This window comes from Xyrauchen texanus, chromosome 21, assembly GCF_025860055.1.
Source record: "Xyrauchen texanus isolate HMW12.3.18 chromosome 21, RBS_HiC_50CHRs, whole genome shotgun sequence".
Lineage (NCBI taxonomy): Eukaryota > Metazoa > Chordata > Actinopteri > Cypriniformes > Catostomidae > Xyrauchen > Xyrauchen texanus.
This window is the reverse complement of record NC_068296.1, coordinates 20,639,090-20,664,111: the sequence shown is the minus strand read 5'-3', so window position 1 is coordinate 20,664,111 and position 25,022 is coordinate 20,639,090. Positions and strand designations below refer to the sequence as shown.

At 38.1% G+C, this 25,022-nt stretch overlaps 1 protein-coding gene across 2 annotated transcripts in view; it reads left to right on the top strand.

The window, feature by feature from the left end:
- The window catches only part of bcar1 (BCAR1 scaffold protein, Cas family member), a 143,036-nt gene that overhangs the window by 106,994 nt on the left and 11,020 nt on the right, over positions 1 to 25,022 (top strand). For both annotated transcript variants that reach the window (XM_052152510.1, XM_052152509.1), the window contains exons 3-4: positions 19,183 to 19,326; positions 24,018 to 24,128. In XM_052152510.1, the coding sequence (XP_052008470.1) occupies positions 19,183 to 19,326; positions 24,018 to 24,128 (255 nt within the window). The remainder of the gene's footprint in view (positions 1 to 19,182; positions 19,327 to 24,017; positions 24,129 to 25,022) is intronic.

Below are 25,022 nucleotides of genomic sequence, written 5' to 3'. Positions count from 1 at the left end.
ACCTTGATTCAGGGAAATGCAAGGGTTCTGTACCGTGCAGCTTCACGTGTTTCTCTCATGCGCAGCTAACTTTGCCATGGTCAAGATATTAGCAGTTTGAGATTCAGATTTAATTTAAGTATACATCAGTGGTATGATAGCTTAACTTGTAAATAATATTGTATTTTCTTTGTGAATTATTAACATTTCTAATATCTATAATACAATCCTATTATTAAACATACAAATGCCATTTTGAATAGAAATTAAATGGTATTTAGTGAGACCTGTAATGTAATTGCATTTGGTGCAAGTATCACACGCAAAAGCCTCCTTTTGGAGGGCGTGTCCAACATATTTGCACATGCAGTTATTTGCACAATTTTTCTTAGAAAATCACCTGCAAAAAGCCCACGACGTGCACACTCAATTTCATAGATCGCACAAGCATATTAGCACCAGTTATTTGAGATCTTAGTTAATTGGGGCCATAGAGTGTAGTGCAGAAAAAGACCAAAAATTACATTTCTATTTGCAACACCCACATTGAGAAGGGTTTCTTTTAATATGGATTATGTGGAGAGATTTAGATTTATGTTTTCTCTTAACGTCCTCTATTATGATCACTTGTCCTTGTGCCCACAGTCCCTCCACCACTGCCAGTTTTTCATTATGAGATAAGACTTCCTGCTGAGAGACGAGAGGATGAATACACACAAAAACACACAAACATACACACACACAAATGCGCACACAAACACACACATACACAAAGCAGAGATCTGAAAACACCTTTATGCTCTGGTTCTGCTTAATAAAGGAATGTGACAAAATGTGGCAAAAATACTCTAGTCGGCTAATTATCTTAAGGCTCATTCATAACTAAGCCACTGTTGTTCCTTCACAGGCAGCAGTTTTGTGTGTGTGTGGTTACGAGGACTTTTAGGTTAAAAGCTGGTAATTACAAGGGTATTATATAAATGTGGTTTATGAGGATATTTCTAGTGTCCCCATAATTCAAATCGCTTAAAAAACATACTATACAATGTTTTTTTGAAAATGTAAAAATGCAGAAATAATTTTTTTGTTAGGGTTAGCTTTAAGGGTTGGGTTAGGGGATATAATCTATAGTTCATACAGTATAAAAATCATTATGTCTGTGGAGATTCATCATAAGGATAGCCACACCAGCATGTGTGTGTGTGAGTGTACATTTTTATACTACATTGTGGGGACCAAATGTCCACACAAGGATAGAAAAACATGAGGGAAATAGCTTAGTAAACATACTAAACTATGTTTGTTTTTTTTTTTTATTTAAAAATGCAAAACGTTTTCTGTTAGGGTTAGGTTTAGGGGATAGAAATGATCATCAGATCTGTATAAAATCCATAAAATGAAGTCTATGGAGAGTCCCCACAATGATATAAAAACAAGTTTGTGTGTGTGTTTTTGTTATGTCGGGGTATAATAGAGCACAACACTGACTGCCCAGTTTTTAAAGGTGCAATATGTAACAATTTTCATGTAATATTCACCTTTATTTTTGCCAATGTGTGAACAGCTTGTAATGCAACTTAAAATATGAGCCCTTCCCGGACTTCCTAGGTTGCCTATTAAAGCCTGTCGACTGATTTTCATGCGAATGGAGCGGGTCACTTTTGCCGGGAAAATCCAAAGAATGTGATGTTTATGCACGCTCCCGAGAGCCTTGCCTCAGTAATAGCTTCTCTTCCACGTCAACAGACAGTCTGCAACACTAGGTAACGTTATCTTAGTGATGGAATTGTTTGGATCAAAACCGACCCTGAATTGCCATTCTTCTTATTGGACAAGTAAGCTTACATAAATGCAAAGCCTGTGAAATATAGTGCCATAAGGATTGATCTGTGTCATTTTAGCTAACTTGATCTTGCCTACACAGTAACTGTCATAAACAATGTTAATCTGTAATTATTCAGCAAGGTAAGCTAAAATAACATATGAAATGAATGCTAGACAGTGCTCAAGATAATGCAAAAAGTCCCATTCATTAGTGCAACACTTTAAACCGCTATTCTGTTTGCCAAAGAGCTCAAATCAGTGACTCTACTGATAAAAACCTACACTGAAAGACAAGAATGATACTGTGTCGAATTTTCTTATGAAATAAGACTGTAATACCGGATATGACCTTCTCCTAGTACCCTGCACTTATAATAGTTATAATAGTTGCAAGAATAGTTTCTGAAAACTTGTGACTCACCGCTCACCCCGCTGTTCTGCTTACACATTAACCAAAGCCAGCTTACACTATCAACTCAAGTTGCACATTGAACATTAGTGTAAATAAAACTGAAGGGTGAAGAAAGAATTGATCATAAGCTTGGTTATCCAGTTTAGGGCCATGTGTCAAAATTAAAGTTTGTGGGTAAGGTATTGTGCCAGGTTATGCACTTTTATTGATGCAGTGGAATTAATAGTTATTGAAGTCAGCTTACTCAGCAGCCACCATTGTAATGCACCTGGGTGCATATTTTTTTTAAATAATTTTAATAGTCACAAGACGAAAGTCAAGCTATTGAAGAAACATTGTGGTGTCTGGAGGATACTTTTTTTTTTTTACAAACATCAAAAGAGGTCTGCTTTTGTAATAGTCTTATGACCTTTTGCAATTCATTGTGCTCATTGTGTGCTATTGTTAAAAACATGAATGATGATTAATGATTTTATAAATTACTGACCAAACATACTAAAATGCACCACAATAAATGGCAAGAGTGAGCTTCTCCAGTATTTCCAGAGCAAAATACAGAAAAAAAGAATGTACATGTCTTTGCTTATTTGGGTTAAGCTGACCACATGTATATAGGAATATTCCAATGGCTGTGGAGCACATAAAGTTGGCTTAAAGAAATATTCCAGGTTCAATACAAGTTAAGGTAAATCAACAGCATTTGTGTCATAATGTTGACTACCACAAAAATGTATTTGGATTTGTCCCTCTTTTTCTTAAAAAAAAAAAAAAAGAAGCAAAAATCTGGGTTTTAGTGAGGCACTTACAATGGATTGTAAAGGTTAAAATAATCACCGTTTCAAAAGTAAAGACACAAGACATAAGCAATATGCATGTGTAACAGATAAGGACAGGCAAGGAGGAGGTGGGAACCGGCTGAACATCTAACGTAAAGTTTAATTATATAAATTAACTTAAAACATGAACTTAAACAAACATAATCAGACACACATGCAACACGGCCACGTGCGTCTCTCTCTCTCTCTCTCGAACCAGCGCCTCTGGCCGCCCCTTATATCGCTCTCCCACTGATCAGCTGATTCACTGCTAGCCATGCTCCATCACGGCCCAGCCAAACCCTCCTCTTCGCCACACTCCTCCCCCGACCGATTCAGGCAGGGGCGCACCAGTCTGACTATCTCCTCTTGCCGGCCAGCAGCGACCACTCCGTCCCCAGGCAGACAGCCGCGGCTGCTCCCTTGGCGGATGGCAGTGGCAAGGACTCCGCAAGAGCACATCCCTCCTCTTTCCCAGGTTTCAGCTCCACTGTAACAGATAAGGACAGGCAAGGAGGCGGCAGGGACTGGCTGAACAATCAATGTAAAGTTTAATGATATAAATTAACTTAAAACATGAACTTAAACATAAACAGACACAAATACAACGTGGCCACGTCTCTCTCTCTTTTGAACCGGCACCTTCATCGACATCATGCCACAAATGCTCTCGATTGAGCTTAACTTGTATTGAACTCCTGGTTCAATATTTCTAACCAGAATAAAGACTTTAATCTGAAAACATGGTGATTGGTATCATAAATTTTGCCTTTTTAGCTCAAATCATGCAAAACGTGTATTTTTCATGATGGTCCAGTTAATCCGCGTACTCGTTGTAAACAAACTTTATCAAAAAGGCGATCAGTTGCATTAACTAAATGGTGTGACTTCCATTACTACGGTCACCATATTGAGCATTACGATTTCTATCATCATCTTTATTTTTTTATGATTGGTCAGTATACTTCCCCTTATAAATTCTCTGGCCTTATTTCTATAATAGCCCCTACTATAGCTTCAGTATGACAGGGAGCTGGGGTTTAATAAGGCCAGATGCAGTGGGAAACAGAGGGAGAGATGGCAAAGTTTAGACTGAGATTCTGCTGTACGTTTGGCACACTGCCTGTTCTGAAAGTAAATGTGTAATCATTGGAGACTCTGTTGAGGCCAGAAAATTACCTGATCAGGTGGGGAAGTGGAGGATAAGTGAGCAGGTGCTGGGTTGGCTTATCCACAGGGCCAAGCAAGCAGCTTTCGGAAGGGAGAACATTGTGAGGAGACAGAATAAAGGAAGACCAGAAGGGTCGTAGATATATACTTCACCCTACACATCCACAGAGCAACAGTGGTACAGAAAAACACACTAGTGTGAAATCTGCAATCATCAATATGTTATGCAATGTTATCAGTAAATTCCAAACATAATTTATGCTGATATGCTGAGAACTACCCAAAATTATTCAAAAATATTCAAAAAATCCAACAATGCAAGAAAAGTGCAATTGCAAGAGACTTTAAATCATCGGGTTAGTATCTGCATTAACAGGCATGTGCACAACACTTGCGCACATTGTATAAAGGCACAGTCGCATTTATCTTTGCATGGCAAAATTCCGAGGGTGAAATACAGTCATTTCAATAGAAATCCGTGCGATCATATATTTCTTACGAGACTTGCGGGGGCAAAGAATGTCCCCATGCTGATTTTGCCTGGAGGTCAAATTTGGTGAACTTTGACAGGTGAATTTGCTGCATTGACTTTTAGAAAGTTGCTTGGTTTGGCAGTGACCTCTGTGTTGGTGGTGCTACATATTAAGTTGTTTATTTTAAGTGTCACTCTCACAGCGTAAAAAATGCAGCATTAAAAAGAGGCTGCTTGTTTTTTGCACTCAATTTCTGCCCACGGAATTTCCCCATGCAAAGGTAAATGTGACTGTGCCTTAAGCCCATAAAAACACTGATCATGGTGTTTACATGTAACAGGGGTATCGGGGTAATGGGCAAAAATCTATGTGTTCCAATGGGTTATATCTTATTAAGCATAATCGGTTTAAGATCCTGCATGTAAATATGCTGTCAAGGACTGGGAGTATCAGAACATCTCCTGTGTTTTCCCAGACTTGCATGCTATCAAGGGGAAAGCAGCTGTCTGTTTGTGTGGATCCTGTGTGAATTTCCCTTACTGGTTGGAAAGTCTGTAATCTTCTGCTCCTCTCTTTCTCCCCTCAAATTCCAGAATACCAATGTTACTCCTCCCTGCCTCCAGAGTGTGAAGCTTTGATTTTAGCATGGTAAAAAGGGTTTAAGAACACCCCTTACCCGTGACACCCTTCCTTGAGCGGTTAATTGCTTAATTAAGCACTTCTGTTTATCACTGTGTTTAGCATTATGTTGTAGATTGTTCTGTTCCCAAAAAAAGATCTTGGAGCTTTTATATCCAAGTTGATTAGATTGTCGATTGAATCAAAAGAATGATTCCTTTATGAATTGAACATCCCTGCCAAATGCTCTCCTACTCCTATCTCTAACTCCCTTTCTCTGTCCTTTCCTTTCGTTTCCCTAAGTAATGTTTGTTTAAGTAATCTCAGTTCTCCCCAGGGCTTGTGTGAGTTTTTAAGTTTGTATTTCTGGGCCTCACGGTAGTGCATTGTGGGCTCTTCAAAGAGCGACTGTCATATTGGCCTCAGAGCACAGCATATCACTGAAGCGTTGGCTGCTCCAGGGCCCAGCGCCTCAGTGAAGCCTCATTACTCTCTCCTCAGACTGCACACACTCACTCTGAATCAGCAAATATCTACCAGCAGCCTCCTGAACACAGTAATGTGATACAGTTAGCACATCTGAAGACAACATGGCATCCATTACAAACAGCGTGTCAGTGTAGTGGCTGCAGGTTTCCTGTGATGTGGCTCAGGAGGAAGAGAGGGAAAGAGAGAGGTTAAAGGAGAAAACAAAGTTCTAATGCAATGTTACCCTTACAGCTGCATCAGTTACAGGAAGTAGTGTGATGACTGGGCAGCTCTGATCATACTGTGTATCTGGTGCACCGATCTGCTTTATGAATAATTCTCTGAGCTCCAGAGCTCTGTTGAAATGTCATTGCATCCTCATGGCTGTCTCTGAGGAGGCTGAGCTAGTAGAGAATACTGCTATTGGTCAGATTTGCTCTGTTCCAAAATGTAGTGAGCTCCCTATGGAGGTAGCATTTTAAAAGGATAATTTACCTATCAACATTTACTCACCCTCTTGTCGTTCTACACCCATATGATTTTTGTTATTTTGTGGAAAACAAAAGGAGATATTAGGGAGAATGTAAGCCTTAATCAACAGCCACTGACATTGTATCTTTTTTCCATGCGTAAAATGATGGTTAGTAAATGATGACAGAATTAAAATTTTTTGGGTGAACTATTCCTCTTAAGGCCTCACAGGTGAGCTCACAACGTGAATACTGTTCCAAAAATGATGTATCACATTTATGCTGACTCTTAAGATGCCATTTTTATTTTTACCTATCTCTAAAGTAGCATCAAATATATTCTTCGTTGAGAAGTTAATGCCACAATACATTGTGATCAGCCTAGTGGGGGGAAGAAAAAACCAATCCAAGATGGCGACCGAAAAAGATGGCCAGATAAACTAATTACATTTTTATCTCATTCAGTACTGAAAATTATAAATAAAAAATAGTTATTAAGTATGATGTGTTAATAGAGTAATTAAAATAAAAATGTTCTGCTCAGTATTCGCGTATGCTATGTATTTTTATTCTTATAAACGTATTGTTAGCTTAGCAACATGCTAATGACAAACGTAATTTTTTTATCACGTGTAGTTGCTACCTGTGTAGAGTAGGGCTGCAACTAATGATTATTTTTATAATCGACTAATCTAACAATTATTAGAATGATTATTTGACTTCGGTCAATTATTGCAATGATTAATCATTAGCTCTTAACCGATTATTCAGCTTGTACCTTGACTAAAAAAGGTTGTAATAAACGTGCTTACTAACAATAAAGAGGACAAAATCATCTTTTAAAAATACAGTAAAAGCAGAACATTTCAGTAAACAAATTCACTGCTAAAAATCATATTGTAATCAAGAGTTTTTGTCTTGTTTTCCATAAAACAATGTACATTTACTTTAACAGCTATACTGCAGAAGATTTATTTTTATCTGAGAATGTTGAATATACTATTACATATTTAAATATTTTAAAATATCAAAAAAAAAACTTAAAACAAGATACATTTACATGAAGCAACATATAATATATTTAGACTTCAGTATAGCTATTAAAGTAAATGTACATTGTTTTAAAGGAGTTTTAGATATTTATATTGGAAAACAAGCCAAGCCAAAACAAATCACAAGTAATTAGTTGCAGTGTAGATAATTGGTGAAGACCATCCTCTCACCTTTTTGTTCGCATCGATCCATCTTTAACTCTCAAAAAACAAACTCTCTCTTCTTAATAAGAGCTTCAAATTGCCGGTTTTCTTCACAATAAGATACACATCGCAACACATATGCATTAAGCTGTGCAATTCTTCCTCTCCTCAGTCAGGTGCGAGCTGCAGTGCTGCTCTCGTGTGCCATCATTAGTTTCATATCTGATCTCATGCTACGCTAAATGAGATCAAACGACTATTAAACAACAAAAACCTTTTTCGACAATTTTTTTAGACGCAATGTCAAGTACAACTCTGAAAGCTAGAAGCAATTCTCTCATTAAGCTGCTTCCTCTGTCATGGACGTGTTCTGTTGCCTATCTGCGCTATTTTTTAATTGTATGTGTATTTAAACATAGGACGTCTTTGACGATGGACAACATTGACGAGGAACGATGGACGTCTTTTGACCGCTACAGTGTGTTTTCGGCAATGTGTGCCTTCAGTATGTGTGCGTAATTTCACCGTTCTTTGAATAATGATGTGTTCGGGGTTTTTTTCCAGCTCATGTCAGCATGGTTTGCTCGTGAACAGTCAAAATACTATTCAAGCTTTGCAAAGGAATCTTTGTTATTGAAAGATGGGGCAGTTAAAACACTTCAAAAACGTAAGCAAACAGATTAATTCATGAATATTTCAAATATCATGACTGTTTGATAATGTATGCTGCCCTGTGTTAACAGTTGTGCTTGAGATGAACAGTTTAATATATTCAGATGCAATGTGTTGGATGTATGTTATGTGTAATCCTTGCCATTTTGTTTTATAAATGTCGAGGTTCATTCTCTTTCGATTGAGTTTGCTGAATTTGAGGGGCTGCATGATGTTAGCCAATCATAACAGTGGGCATTTACGTTACATACGTAAGTTTTAAGGAGGCGCTTAGGCCAAAACTGAGCATTTTAGACAGAGGGCCAAAAACAGGGTGGGAAATGATCATATACTGTATTATTAATTTGTGACTGTTCTGGAGCAAAAAAAACTTTTATAACATTATCATTGGACCTCAGGGAGGATAATAAAATTATTTAATTTCATCAGAAGGCAGCTCACTAGATTTTGGAGCACAGCTATTATGTGTCTATTTGGATGTTTTACTTTAGGCTGGACTTGTTCCTACTTGTGTCCAGACTTTGGAGATCTTCACCATGTCAAGACCAGTAGGGGGTATTTGCGTCTTGTAACCTTCAAAATGCAACACTGTCAGTTAACAAGGCTGCACAGCCACTGCTATACAGAGAGTAAAGAGGACAGTACGTGTGTGTGTGTGTGTGTGTGTGTGTGTGTGTCTGTCTGAAAAAAAAAAAAAAAAGATTCTTCCTGCCAGGATCTCCTCCATTACCTGCTGTGGTCTCATTTTCTGCTCTGACAGTGTGTGCCGAGCAAGAGAACGGGTGATTGACAGCTGAAGGCAACAGAGAAAAAACTGTGAGAGAGAAACCGAGCAATGGTTGAGATTTGTAGGCGACCCAGTTCCCTGAGCAGTGGTGGTGGGTGGAGCCACTAGAGAAGGTTTTGAGTTTTCATGTGGAGATTCAGACTGTGTCCTGTCATTAACGTCCCAACATAGCCAGCAGCAGAGAAGAGGAGGGGAGTGGACCCAGTGCGGGCCCTTCAGCATAAACAGCACATCAACTGCGAGCCTTTATTTGTGCTCCAGTGGCCATCATCAAAGGACTGGAATATCACAGGAGGCCACTGGGTTCACTTTGTCTGCAGGGAGTTGAAAGGACTAGAAAAACACTGACCAGAGAGAAGAACAGGGGGACTAATGGAGCTGCAAACTCATTTACTGCATCTTCACACATACACCGTATGTCTTCCGCTGAAGAGTACATACAACCTTTGCTCACTATGTGTTGCTGTGTTGTTCATCATGCTGTTTATGTTCATGTATGCACATATGAGTAGGTTTAAAGAAAGCTCGGAGTCAGATTTTAACTGGCTCGTGAAAAGCTATCTCGAACACCTCAGGCTTAACTCAGTGGTGACCATTTAAACCATCTCTATTCAGGATGTGCCCGAAGCCGAATACCTTATTCATAAAGGCGTGAATAATTACTTCAAAATGAATAACGGATTCATCCGAAGAATATAAAAACTATTTGTATGACTGATTATCCAAAAGACACAAGGATAAAGTGACATTTTAAACAAACTTATACAAAATTAAATGTATTAATCTGTGCAGCTAATATTTCTAAAGTGTAAACCTTATGAATGAAAATGCGCATGGTGTGATTTCAGATCGGATGGGTACGGACTCGACTACGTTTACGGTCTCTGTTGAGCTTGTCTGGAGCTTGTCAAGTGTAACATTAAGATATGACGTCATATAAACTTTGTACCTCTTGGAATGTCTATGTTAATGTATCACACGATTCAAACGTGATTCTAATGTATTAATTTATAGCCTAAACCTGAGCGCGATGTTAAATTCCTGAACTGAAGTGATGATTTCACGTCGGAGCTATCTATCTGTCTTTAAAGTTGAACACATTTAAGTTTCTCTTCTTCTTCTTGAAACTGTGCTACCTCTGGTAAGGCATTATATAAATGTAACATTATTATTTTATTATTATTTAACTAAATAATGGTGTCTTATCATAAACATGTTTTTTCACCTGTTTGTAGGCTATATTGATTTTATTTCCATTTGTATTTATTATTCACTGCTAAATGTGTGCTTGATATTTCACATTTTGCTTGACATCTCCAGCCTACAGAATAATGTTATATGAAAATTAAGTTTCATGCAGATATTAATATCAGAAATACCAGGAGAAACCACAGTTATCAACATATTCCACAGTTAATGTAGCCTGCAAATTCTGCTTCATATGGTAAGAAAAAAAGAATAAAATTATATTTTTTAAATAATAGTTATTAATTATTAATATTTATATATAATAATAATAATTATTATTAGGCTATTATTATGTAAAAGCATATAAAAGGCATATTTTATTAATAGAAACAATAAATGTAAGAGTAACATTTAAAATCAGGCATTTAATTTAGTTTTTGATGCATTTCCGGTTCAAGCCCCGCCGACATCTATTTGAATACAGAGACAGATAAGGATAATGTTGTCATATGAACAGATACAAATACATATACAGATAATCACTGCTCACCCCTAATCTCTGTGATGTTGTACTATCTTTCCCTGAAGGTCAGAGATTAAAGAAGGAACAGGAAATTACAGCTACTAACTGTTCCAAAATGAAGACAAAATGGTGCCATTTGTAAAAAGCTAATATTTATATAACAATAATGTTAATTTAGTTTTGTAGTATACACACAGCTTAAAGGCATAGTTCACCCAAAAAAAAAAATACAATTCTGTCAGTATTTACTCACCCTCATGTTGTTCTAAACCCATAATACTTTCTTCTGAGGAACAAAAAAGATGCTGTTTTGAAGAATCACAGTTCAAATGACCATGGTTGTTAAAGGAATAGTTCACCCAAAGATTAAAACACATTATTTACTCTCATGCCATCCAAGATGCGTTTAACTTTCTGTCTTCTGCTGAACACAAACAAGTATTTTTTTAATAAATATAAATAAATCAATACCAAATAAGCACCATAAAAGAATCTATACTAACTTGTATGCTATATTCCAAGTCTTCTAAAGCCACAATGAAGTGATCACAGTGGTTCACATGTAACAGCTCACTCAAAGGAAAGATTATCAGTAAACAATCGGATTTAAATTGTCTACTTTTTGGTGTTTTTTGTCATTTATTGGAAAAGAGCTGCATGGACATTCTTCAAAAATGTTCCTTTTGTGTTCCACTGAAAAAAAATAAGAGCATTTAATTTCGGAAAGACAGGAGGGTGAGTAAATAATGACAGAGTTTTCACTTTAAGTGAACTAGGCTTTTAAAAATCTTGCTCATGGCGAAATATCATGAATGATACAGTATTTCTTTTCAACTTCCTCAAATGCATGCAGTGGTCTCGGGCACTGGCTAACCTTTGATCACTGGCCACAGGGACCAGTGTGGTCTCCAAGGAGACACTCATCTCAGACATATTTATAGGTGCTGCGGACACGCCAGAGTGTTGTGTTGCCAGGAGATCAGGAGGAGATGAAGTGTGTGTGTGTGTGTGTGTGTGTGTGTGTGTGTGTGTGTGTGTGTGTGTGTGTGTGTGTACAGTGGTTTGCACATTTACTGTCTCAGTTATACAATTGTGCAAGAAGCATCAGAAAGGAAAGAGTGAAAACATCAGGGAAAGCCACAAGATGGAACCGAGAAAGGAAATGCGAAAACAGTTGAGCTAGTATATTGTGTGTGTGTGTGTGTGTGTGTGTTTTGGGCTTTTGGGGGCTGTTACCACAGATCTGTGGGGATTAGTACCAGGGGCCTGTCTGTCTCTAGCCTACCAGCCGTCCCATCACACACCCTCACACGTGGCACATGCCACATTGTACTGGCCCCAAGCAAAGTTCACATTCACTAGTGTGGAGCTAATTAGCCACTGATGAATTCCTCAGCCGAGTATATGGGCTGTAAATCCTCACCCCCCACTACTTTATTTGGTCTCATTCTGGTTCTTGGCACTTTTTCTCCTATGGCTGTTTCTGTTTCAGGGGATATGTCTTCTGATCTGGGTCACGTAACTTTAACCATGTTCACTTTAACTTTGAGTTTTAGCAGACATAATCTGTGGGATTGGATGCACATTTAAGATGCGCCTCTTACAGAATTCTGTTTTTGAAGTGGGGAACCCTCCTCCCCATAATAGACCTTATTCATAGAAGCAACATATTTGATTTTTGAGGGAATGAAAATGGATGTGAGGGACAGATAGTCTCTTCTGGGTTGTAATGTTGCTTAAAGTGGGTATCGTGCTTGTTCTGCTTCTAAAAACATATTTCCATAAACATTTCAGAAGACAAAAGAATCAAGAATTAATTTATTAATCGACTGACCATTGATTTGTGATTTTGTGAGTCTTCCTGACCGATTCATTCAAAGAACCGGCTCAATAGAGTAATTTGTAATTGATTTGTTGTCTATTTATTGTTTTTGTGTTATTTTAGTGCACCCAGTTGGGTACCTTTTTATCTCTTCACATTCAATTCAGACTGAAAGCTCAGAACTTGACTAAAATATAAATTATTTTGCTATGGCGTTGTAGATTTCACAGCTGAATAGTTTATGCACTGCTCTAAAATATGAAAAGCTCTTACATAAAAAATCCACTTTAAAGCTTAAAAACAACCAAAAAGAGACCACTCAGGTTTACATAAGACTCAATAGTGGACCTCCGGTCCCATCTCAAAGGGATTTGGGTAAAACAATTCCCCCAGTACATTTGCAGATGTGCCCAAGGGAGGCTGTTTTCTGTGGGATAACATGTGTGTGTGTGTGTTTATGGTCCATATGCGGCCCCACTGTCACCCACATCACACCATCAGAGAGCCCAGCTGAGCTCTCCACAGTCCTGTTACCATACTCACAGCTGTAGCCTCATTTCAGTGATGGACATCTTTCACCACGACATGTGTGGCACACAATCAGGCACCCTTATTTAGGGCATTATTGCAGACACAGATATGCCCTTTAATAAAATGCTGGGCACTCCACGGCCCTGTACATGCCTGACGTGGAAACATTCATCAATGACATGGACTTAGCAGAGGTAGACAGGCCTGGATAGGACACTTAAATCAGAATAAAGGCAAGTTAACACACTGAGAGTGTGTGTAAAGCCACATACACACACGCAGCGACTTCCAGTGACAAAGTGATCTCATCTAATTTATTATCAACGAGAGCTGGTGACTACCGGCGACACAAGGGACAGTGACCTCTGGCAACTAGATGTAGGCGTTGAGAGTGGTATGACAAAGTTGAGAAAAGTTTAACTGTGTCAGTGGAGCTCACGTCATCTGTCTCCTTTGAGGTAATGGAGTCGAGTGCAGGCAAGACAGAGGAGAAGTTAAAGTTTCTGTGAGCGATTTCACTGTTTTATATGATTAATCTGTAACCAAATACATGGATAAAATAAAAATCGATGCATGGAGTTTGATTCGTACGTTGATAGTTTGTTAATCTTATTAATAATATGATGCAATGTGCACTGCTGCAGTTCACATAAAAACATTCTCCCGTGCAGAATGTTCGTTTTTAGGAAAAGAAAAAAAAAATGGTTCCATATCAAATTAGAATGAAACCGTAAATGTTTCTAGCAAAATGCCTCATCTGTGTCCAAATACTTCTGGGGCCACTGTATAATTTCTTTCATGAAAAGAAGACCACACACACACACCTTTATTGTTTTCTACTCATAATGACCTAAATACAACATAAACTCAACAAAAAATAACTCATACAAAAAAAAACAACACAAAATGGGGAAAACTAAAGCCAATTTCAGGCCAACACATATACACACACAGAACCCTGACCTGCACCCCCTCTACGGCCGCACACAGTGAAGAGAACAGCTTGCTACACAGATGGCCAAGACGAGAGCAGCGGTAGGGGGTTATGGGGGGAATTCTTATAGACGGCCACTCTCATAAAGTGTGTGTGAATATAGTGTGTGAAGTTATGTGGAAGCCCTTCAGTGTTTGGACTTTGGCCCCTCATTGTGTTCCAGGCCTCTGGAGTTATTCATGGCGTAGAATCTGCACTGGTTCAAAGCCAGACTTGGGCCAACTTTACTGCCTAACATTACTAGACTAAAACAACCTTGAATTAAAAGAATTTTAGAGAAATGTTAGACACTGTGAATGTATTTTAGAAAAGGCCGAAAAGCCCTTTTGAAGAGAGGAAAATGCTTTGTGAAATGAATGGACTGTGTGGAATGTGAGACTGGGGGATGAATTATGTGTATTAGATTACTGTATTCACGACAGTTTGCATTTTCATTGTACTTACATTTAAAGTACTTGTATTTATTTACATCTGTAGTTACGCTGTTAACCTAACCCCTAACCCTTACCCTAAACCCTAATCCTACCCCTACTCTTAAGCCTACCCTTAACCTCAACCTCAGTAGCAACAAATGTGAATCTTGTGAAATTTGTGAATTTTACATGACAACATGTAGGTACACAATAACTGCATTGTATTGTATATATTTTTTGTATTTTTCATTGTATGAACCTAATAGTTCAAAACACTTAATATATAGTGGGATCAATTAATAATTATTGTTGCCATGAGTTGAGGTATTGACCTGCAACATTTGAAAGTAAAAAGAAAAGAGAGATTGTGTGAAAAAAGATTACAAGGGAATTTAAAGAGCTTGGGCATAAAATTTCAGTATTAAGAGCAAGAGTCCGAAGAATGTGTACCGTTGAGCGCAGAAGTAGACAGAGCTTAATTTCAAGTGTACATAAAACCATTAAAGGTATTTTTCACCCAAATATGAAAATTCTGTCATCATTTACTCACCCTTATGTATAGGTTACAACCCCGTATGACTTCCTTCCATTGAACATGGAAGATGTTTAGCAGAATGTCCAAGCTGCTGTCTTCCATACAATGCCAATTGATGGGGACCAGGGGCCACTAAGCTCTACATTCCAAGTCTTCTGAAGCCATACAAAAGCTTTGTGTGAGGGAAAGACTGAAATTGAAGACATTATTAACAGAGATCATCATTAACTTGATTTATATGGAAAAGCAGCTTGGGTATTTTCCTTTAAATAATCTATTTTGTTTTCCATGGAAGAAAGAAATCCATGCAGATTTCGCAAGACTGGAGGGTGAGTAAATGATGATAGAATCTTAATTTCTATGTGAACTATTCCTTTAATATTATCATGACACTCTGAAATCGACTCAGATTTCTGGAAAGCATGGATTAAAATGAGCAAGATCCATGGTCCAAGTAGCCAGGGCTGGCTGGAATGTCTTCAGGAGACTTTGGCTATGCTCTTTAGAGTGATAGCATGTGTCAATGTGTCAGCTTAGGTAAGAAGGTCACAACTCTTCGCTGCAGCAGGGGGTACAGGGGCTTTTGTAAAGCAGCCTTTGCAATCCGTCCCACTCTTCAGGGCTGAACCTAATGGCCATGTAGCTGCTGTGATTGTGACATTTGGCCTGCTGCCATAGCGAGGGGCAATGTAGTCAGACGTTCATTGCTCCCCTATTGTTTCAGTCCACACCAGGGAGTGTTTTTGCTCTATGTGACATCATCATTACAAGCACTCCTCCCCACCCCCAGGATTGTTGTGACAGCTGGAGCCTCTGACAACCCCATCCTCTATGATCAAACCCTTTCAGCTGTATTGAAGAGGGCCGGATGATGGCAGTCCACCATATGTGCCCATCCCCGTTCCCCTAGAAGCGCTCATTGATAATTCCGATTTTTGATCGATATCATTTACGCCCAGCCCTTCAGAGGCTCTCAGTGGGATGGAGTGACTATTACTTAAGGCTAAACACAAATCAGCTTCAAGAGGGCATTAGCTAAATGCAGGTTGTGCAGTATTAAAGGGCCAGGGTGTGGAAGAACAATCATGTAAATCTCTTGAGATAGATAGAATGTGTCAGGTACCCGAGGTCATGTACATGTGGTTATGTCAGATGAAACACCTGCAGAGCAGTCCTAATGTGTGTGAAAGTGTGTACAGGGCCGTGGAGAATGTACCCATTTAACGCAGCAATGTCTATAGCAGAGAGGTCAGTCGGTCGGTCGGTCATGTGTGTGTGTGTGTGTGTGTGTGTGTTTGTGTGTGTATCTGTGTGTGAATGTTCTGGGAATAGAGAAGGGGTGGTCAACGGGTCACAGAGTTTCTCCAATTTATCACACCAATATAACACTTTTACCTCACTGACATAAAATGGGAAGGAATTTATCATCGATTTTGTCTTTCCATTTTGAGAAAGGGGCAAGAGTCAGGCAGAGGGTGGGAGAGAAGAAGAGTTAGTGAAAGAAAGAGAAAGTGAGAGTAAGTGATGAGAATTAGTAGTGACAGATTGCCAGCTTTCTTTAATGAGAATGGCTTAATTGGATGGTTAGCAGGGCTGTCACATCTTAAGTGACAGGCTGTGTGAGTGGGAGAGTAAATATTAATACAGGATCTCTGGGATTTTCATTAGCATCTTTTTATTTGCATTGCACCCTTTCATACATGACACGCTCAGCAAAATGTTAAGCAGACAATACGATTCTTTAAAAAGTTGTTGCATGCGCACACTTGTGCTGTCCATTGTGCTTGTATTGTCATCTCTCATGCCTTGTTACAATAGTCACGAGATTTAATCTAACCAAGCATCAGTGCTTCACAAAGACAAGCTTCTCTCTGACAATAAGTGAAGACTGTTGCTGATCTGAATCAGAGACTATTAAGCAAATACTGGCCACTTTTGTTCAAATGAATGGGAAAATTGGAACGCTCAATAGATGTAGAAAGGAAGTCCCACCTTACAGGTAAACGATCTAATGGCTGTGTCTCGTTTGGAAGGCTGCGTCCTCCGAAGGTCATAATTTCATTTATTTTTTGTCTTTTTTGTCTTTGTTTTTCTTATTTTTTATCTATTGTCAATGCCTTTTATGTATATGCACTTACATTTATACAATTGTTAACCTTTTTTGCATTCCCAGTAAAAAAAAAGAATTAAACAAGACAGCCTCGATGGCGCATTGGCCGACAAATGCGACCTCCGGAGGACGCAAACAAGACACAGCCAATACAATTTTGATACAGACATCGCCTGTCAATCAACTTTAGATTGCACATTCACATTAGTTATAAAAGATTGGATTTTTTTTTTTTTTTGCGTAATCTGAGGTAAAGCAGCACATTTTGTAATTTTTTTAATTTAGGTGTGTCCCCATTCAAGTAGATAGATGCTGCACTTTCATGACTGGAAATAGCTTCCCTAAATGTTTGAAAATGTGATTAAAGTTTGATCTGTTACAGTTTGACACCCTTTTTGTCCATTTTGCACATCGTCGTCAACTAAAAGATTTTATTTTCATTGACTAAAATTATATGTCATTTTTGTCTGACTAAAACTTACTAAAACTAATGAAGAAATATTGACTAATTTAAAAAAAAATCAAAAGACAATATGACTAATAAAAGACTAAAACAAAAAACTGTGAAAATATGAACACTGCTGACATGATTCAGTGACTTTTACCAATCTCTGTGCATGTTATTGTGTATTCATTATGCGAGTATCTTTTGTTTAGTATGCCAGAGGTGACGCCTATACGCAAGGCTGGCACAGTGCGTTCCTATACACTGGCTGGTGCAAACTGATAGGGAAAGAAAGGGAGAAAGAGAATGAAAGCACAACTAATCTCATTAACCCAGTGTTATGATTGAGGGCCAGCAATCATCTGTTAGTGGGAGTCTGCAGGGAATAATGAAAACTGAATGAAGAACCATCACAGTACACATATCACCAGTGCACACAAACCAATATTACTGTGCATTTATATTTTTCAAATATTAAGGAGTGAATATTTGTTTTACAAATATTTAGGACAGAGTGCATTACTAATATACTTAAGCAATAAATCAAGCAAGATCTTGTGTTTCAGTGCTGCACCAGTGTGTGTGTGTGTGTGTGTATATATATATATATATATATATATATATATATATATATATATATGTGTGTGTGTGTGTGTGTGTGTGTGTGTGTATGTATGTATACATAATACTAATAAATAAATAATTTAATAAATACATATAATAAAAGAATATTATTAATTAAAATAACCATAACAAATCATGCTTACACCAAACAATACTCGTAATTAGCTAATTAAATGTTTAAGTTGACCAGTAAATTATGGGATTAATATAGAATTCAACTGATTTGCGAATGGGTAGTTTTCACATAACTTCATAAACATACATTTTAATTTTATTTTTTACCATTTATAATCACATTTTTGCCTCCACTAATTCATTTTATATGGTCCTGCGGTGACACATTTTTTAAAGTACAAATAATCCATGTAGTCTGTCAATTAACATGAAGTCATTAAAGCTGCATGTATATTAATGATAGAATATTGACCAAAATGCTGTTTAAAATGGTTTTAAATGGGAGTATAGTAATTCACGTTGCATGTCAACTTTTCAGAACTATTTCATGTCAACTACCCATAGATGTCAGTTAATTTGCAATGGCTTTAAATGCAGCTCATCCAATCAGATTTCCTATACATTTTATTCCAACAAACATCAATATTCTGAAAGCATGCACTAGTTGCATATACAAAAACTGTTGAATAATGCAAAGCCGAGAATGCCACTATTGTTCTGAAATTCCACATCCCTGAAAAGCCCATCTGAGTGTATTGGATATGTATGTTGTTATTGGAATTATGTCTCTGGCATTGTACAAATATGGGGTCGTAGTTTGTTTTCATTTCCCATGCTCACACTGTTGAAATAATCCCTGAAGCATAAGACAGAATGTAAACAGGCAGACAAAAGGACAGTCCCTGTTCCCACAGTGACCTTTCAGGACCCCAGATTTGTTGCAGTAGTGTCTGTTAACTTGGTGTGAATGGTGCCACCAGGGCAGATTTGAAAGCTTCTAATAGGAGTCTTTAGCCTCCATAGTCTCTGTGAGCAAACTCGTCTCCAAAGATGCCCAGAGCAAATCTAAAATTGGCCATTAATTCACTCAGACCCATGCAATTACATTACCATCTCTCTCTCTCTCTCTCTCTCTCTCTCTCTCTCTCTCTCTCTCAGGTGGTTGTTCCCATGCGGGTTGGCCAAGTATATGTGTATGAGACAGGGAAAAATGAACAGGATGAATATGATGTCCCTAGACACCTGCCACCCACCCAGGATATCTATGATGTGCCACCCACCCGGACCCAGTACAACCAACAGGTAAAGGGTAAAACTCTCACAGCACAACTGTATACATCTGTTTTAGGTGATCTGATCCCAAGTGGACAGCAATAAATACAGGAGTAAACAGGGTCTAAAACGTTTTGTGATCTGAGCACTCTAACCACATTCTGAGGTAGTTGACCCAAATGAATACATCACATCTGTATAAAGTATGTATAAACCGTTGTGTTCCAGACAACAGTAAATTACCTTCTAGTCACAAACATTGCACTAAAACAACAGTTTTAAACTTTGATGGTTACAAGATTTAAAAGAAAATAACCATCCAATCAAAGAAAATTGGAAAAGCTCATGAACATCATGTAGCATGCTTCACAGAACATCTCAGGTTTGCCTGACATCAACATGTAAAGACAAAGAGCATGTGAGGCACATGAATCAGAAGGTCAGTTTCTAGAGCTGGTTTACTAAAATAAATCATGTTTGCAATGATAAGTTTACTGACTTTTTATCAACATGCAGTAAATCACTTACATACTGAGCCATGTGGTCACAAAATCACTGATTCTCTCAAGAACAGTTTCATTTTATGTTTCAGGCAAAATGCAGTGGAAATGTCATTGTTTTACTTTTCAAATGTATTCTTATTGTCTATGTGTAGTTTTGGCCTTTCCAAAAGATCAACTGGTTATTGTGCTGTAGGGTATTTGATATCTAGTTATTTGTGGATGAGCCAGTAGAAAATTGTTATTGATGTTAGTTACCAAGTATCTCAGATGTCACCAATGTGTGTGTGTGTGTGTGTGACAGTGATAGATGGTCATCTCTCTTCTGATATCTGCCACACACTACAGGACTGGTCATCTGTCTGTAAAGAGCCTCTGCTCACATCAATAATATAATAAATAGGAATTTAAAGTATTTTCTTTTCTTTCTCTCTCTCGTTAAATTCTTGTTGGCTCTATGATTGCATGCCTATTTTTAGATGAGGTCATGCATTACTTGCAGTGAAAGTAGATATTTCAGTGTCTGGAGGCATTTCAAAAAGAAGGTCAGCATTGTGAGTGTGTCTGTATTAAGCAGAATATCCTGAGACTGCTGTGTGTTAATGCATGTGTGTGTATTTTGTGTGTGTATGAGAGAGAATGTGCTGTCAGCGAGATCAGTCCTTCGATGCAGCAAACTTCAGTGCACACACACACAAACACACACACACATCCCTGGGGCAGAGAGAGAGACAGACAAAGCCTGGCTCACAGCAAAGGCCATACATACCCAGACCTCACAATTCCAATACACACACAGCCTGCAGTGCAGCCATACAAAGTGGGATCACAACAGAATGCGAGATCTGACTGTCTGTCTACAGTATCCATCTCTCTCTCTCTCTCTCTCTCTCTCTCTTTCTTCAGTATTTCCCACCCCCCAAACTTCAGTGTAGCTAACTACTTTTTCAAAAGAGTATATTGTAACTTGACAAGCTACAGTTTAAAAGCAGCTTTGCAAACACTGGATAAGAGGATGTACAGCACTTGTCATTTCGCACCAAAGCACAACAGTGTGTCCAGTGGAACTAATGCATCATAAGATGTTAAAGAAGTGAAAGTACCAGCACAAACACAAAAGCCCTATATAAAACACACTCTGCTCACAGACACACAAAATATTTTTCAAACATACAGAATGATGCAAGCACGCTTTCAAAGCCTCAAAATAGCTTGTAATATCGGAACGAATTGCCCTCTCTGCAGATAATAGAGAACGACTAATAGTCTTTTAATCACATAAAGCTGGCACAGCACCTGGTGGATGCTCAATGAGACATTTTGGTATTCTTGGTTTCTCCTGCCTCTCTCTCTCTTTTCTGCGGGCTCTCCTGGGGGCATACACAACAGATTGGGAGCCATTTTTTGGGCAGTATAATAAATGCTGATGAGTGTTTGTGTAAGGAGGTGTGTGTACAGTATGTGTGTGATTTGTGGAGTATTGATTGATGTGAAGTAGAGGACAGGCAAAGATGAACGTCAGGACTTCTCTAAAATCTCTAGACCAGACTGAAGATTTTTAGTATTTTTAGTACTAGTATGTGATCATTATTTGAGCTATGTATTGTTTAAACCAGTGGTTCCCAAATGTTTTATACCATGCACGTCCTCCTTTGACAATTGTCAATTACCCCATCCCCCAAAATGTGTTAACATGGAGGGATAATCAATTTTTTTTTCTAAATGCAAATTGTGCATGAAAATGATCACCCTTTGAATGAGAAAACTTCTGTAATAAATTACAGTGATTATTGCTGTGAGCAGACGTTCCTGTAGTCCATCAGGAGCTCTTGGCAGTAATGGAGGATAGTTTTACTCTTAAATATTTATTTTAAAACTATTTGTTTTTTCTCAATGACTCAGTGTCTAGGCTGTTTTAAGCAATGTACCAATAATGAACATAGGCAAGCACAGCTATTTGAGGGCAGAAGCATTTGTAATTACATGATGAAAGGAACAATAATTTGGTATCAGTAATGCATGAAAATTGAAAATGTGTTTGTCAATATAACCCTGGCATGTGTGAAATCAAGTTGCCTTTGTGTAGTTTAACAAGTATGTCTGTAACAAGATACAATGTTTTGCAATTTCAAAGAGCACTCCAGTTTAAGAACTGCTGGTTTAAACTAATCATATGTAAGCGCTTCTACTACACTACAATGCAGTATTGAAATTGAACAGTCCCTAAGCATGTGTGTCTCTCTCAAACAAGATTAGACTTAATGTCAGTTAAATAAAAACATCCTCAACCTCATTTTGCCCATATCAGATGCAGTAGTGGGAGAAAAAAAAAAAATCATACTTATACTGCTAGTGCTATAAAACATTTATAGAGTTTTAAGGCTTTACAGAGCTGTGGGCTTTTATGTGTGTGTATGTGGTTATTTTGTTCACACTTGTGCCAGTTTAGCTGTAACCTTTATATATTTATATCAGTTGTCACTGGTTTAACGGAGCATTGGGACAGGAAATCACACTTCATTTGTATCTGAAACTTCAGGGCTGTTGTTTTTGAGATGAGAGTTCATGCATAACATAGCTTTAGATAAGCTAAATTTGACAAAACCATCCTTTGGGGAAATCTTGGGGTGTTTTAATTGAAAAAGTAATCTATAATAATATATATATATATTTGTATTATTTTTACAAATATTTGAAATAATTTCCCATTAGGGGTAGGGTTAGTCTGTGTTAATTAAAAGCTGTCCAATAGAACAATAGAACTCTATGGCAAGTACTCACATTTCCCCCAATTGGAAAACCAATTGGAAAAAAGATCCCTGCATAAAATAAAGTTTCTTAATGAAAAAGAAGCAGTTTCATGGTAGGGTCAGTGTGGGGGTTAGGGTTAGTAGAAGTCTATGGTATGTCCTCATTTAGATAGCTAAATAAACATGCATGTGTGTGTATGTGACCATATGTGCTATAGATATACAGTGAACCACTAAAAAGATATAGAGAAAAGAAAACAGTTGGCTTGCAATCTAATCTTTGATCTTATCAACAATTTCCCATTAAGACATACTAACTTATGGAAGCCTTTGGTAGATCTTAAAGCTCTGCACACCTAACTAAAGGCTTTCCAAGAAAACCACCTTTTCTATCCTCTATGTTCAACATCTCTGCCTCACCACAGAGACATTGGACATGTAGCAGAGAGGAGAGATTGTGGGTTAAAGTAGAGGTCAGAATCTCAGCAGAGCTGCTGATCTTTTCCAGCTGTTACTGTCTTAGGTCACACTCCTATAATCTCTCCACATCATGCCTGTGTGTGCGTGCGTGCGTGTGTACAGGTTTGGGTGGGTTGGAATTTTTTTAGGTTACAAACTGGTAGTTACAAGGGTATTATGCTATAACTGTGGTTTATGAGGACATTTCTAGTGTCCCCATAATTCAAATCGCTTAACAAAATATACAAAATAATGTTGTTTTGAATGTAAAAATGCAGAACGTTTTTTGTGAGGGTTAGGTTAACGGGTAGGGTTAGGGATAGAATCTATAGTTTGTACAGTATAAATTATCAATATGTCTATGGAGAGTCCTCATAAGGATAGTCACACCAGCATATGTGTGTGTGTGTGTGTGTGTGTGTGTGTGTGTGTGTGTGTGTGTGTGTGTGTGTGTGTGTGTGTGTGTTTGTGTGTCAGGATGTGGGGTTCTGAGTGGGAATAGTGTGTCCCCTATTGTGTGTACCAGTGTTCAGTGTATTAGTGACCCCCATTCATCCAACTGCCTCAATAATACCACTGTTCTGCTCCAACATGCACAAAAACAAGGGATGGAAGGAGGAGGAAGAAAATACAAAATAGGACAAAATATGTAGAAAAAGGCAGAGAGGATGGGGCCCTGGGGTGCAAAATAAACTAAAAGAGAGAGAGAGAGAAATGCACAGCACCTACCAGCCTTGCATTGACAGTGCAGACATTTGAGACACTTACACTCTTTTCAATACAGATTACACTTGTTTTTGCTGTGCCAATAAATGCCAATCAGCTATTTTTTATTTGCGTATTAAAAGGGTACATACAGTATGTCCTTTATAATTCAGATCCACTCATAGCCATTCTTTTCTGCATTGAACATGTATTTACATGATTTATTTACTCAAACCTCTAGAGTTGTAAACGAGTTGTATGTGTCTTCTGTTACTTATTTGAACCAGTTTCCCTCTCTGGCTCACAGGTGTATGATACTCCACCCATGGCTATGAAAGGCCCACCCAGCAGAGATGGACAGGTGATCTATGACACTCAACATAGTGTGGAAAAGAGCCAACTGCTCTACCAACAAACGGTAACACTAACTCCATCCATGTCTCTATACAAGACTGACACGAATCAATTACACTGTAGTCTTATGTACACCTTTTATCTAGATATTTGTTTTGGTTAGAGAGATCTGTACTATGTTCCTGAAAGAAAACACCACAGACTCTCTTACATTAAATAAATTTCAATCAATCAATCTATTTATTTATTGAGCACAATGAATACAACAGTAGTTGACCACTGTGCTGTACAAACATAATAAAATAAATATCACATAAATACATCACCAAAATACATCAATACAGCAATGCAAGATAAAGAGGTACATCAAAGAACATATATAAGTTTACATCATTGGACTCTATGGACAATCGTAAGCCAGCGCAAAAAGAAACGTTTTTAACTTTCTTACCAATTTGGAATGCCCAATTCCCAATGTGCTCTAAGTCCTGGTGGTGGAATAGTGACTCACCTCAATCCGGGTGGCAGAGAACAAATCTCAGTTGGCTCTGCGTCTGAGACCGTCAATCCATGCATCTTATCATGGGGCTTCTTGAGCTATACGCTATTCTCCGTGGCAGTTGGGCGTGAATCCGTGGCATTCACGCCCAACTCACAACACGCCCCACTGAGAGCAAGAACCACATTATAGAGAACATAAGGAGGTTACCCCAAGTGACTCTACCCTCCCTAGCAACCAGGTCAATTTTGTTGCTTAGGAGATCTGGCATGTTTATCGCCAAAACTTTTTAACTTTGATTTAAATTCTGATTATGTCTAAATTTCTCTAAGGGAAATTGTTAAGTTATTCCACACTTTAGGGCCGGCAATGGCAAAAGCATGGTCACACTTCGACTTCAGTCTAGACTTAGGCATTAATAATCTCTGATCAGATGACCTTAGACATCTAACAGATGTA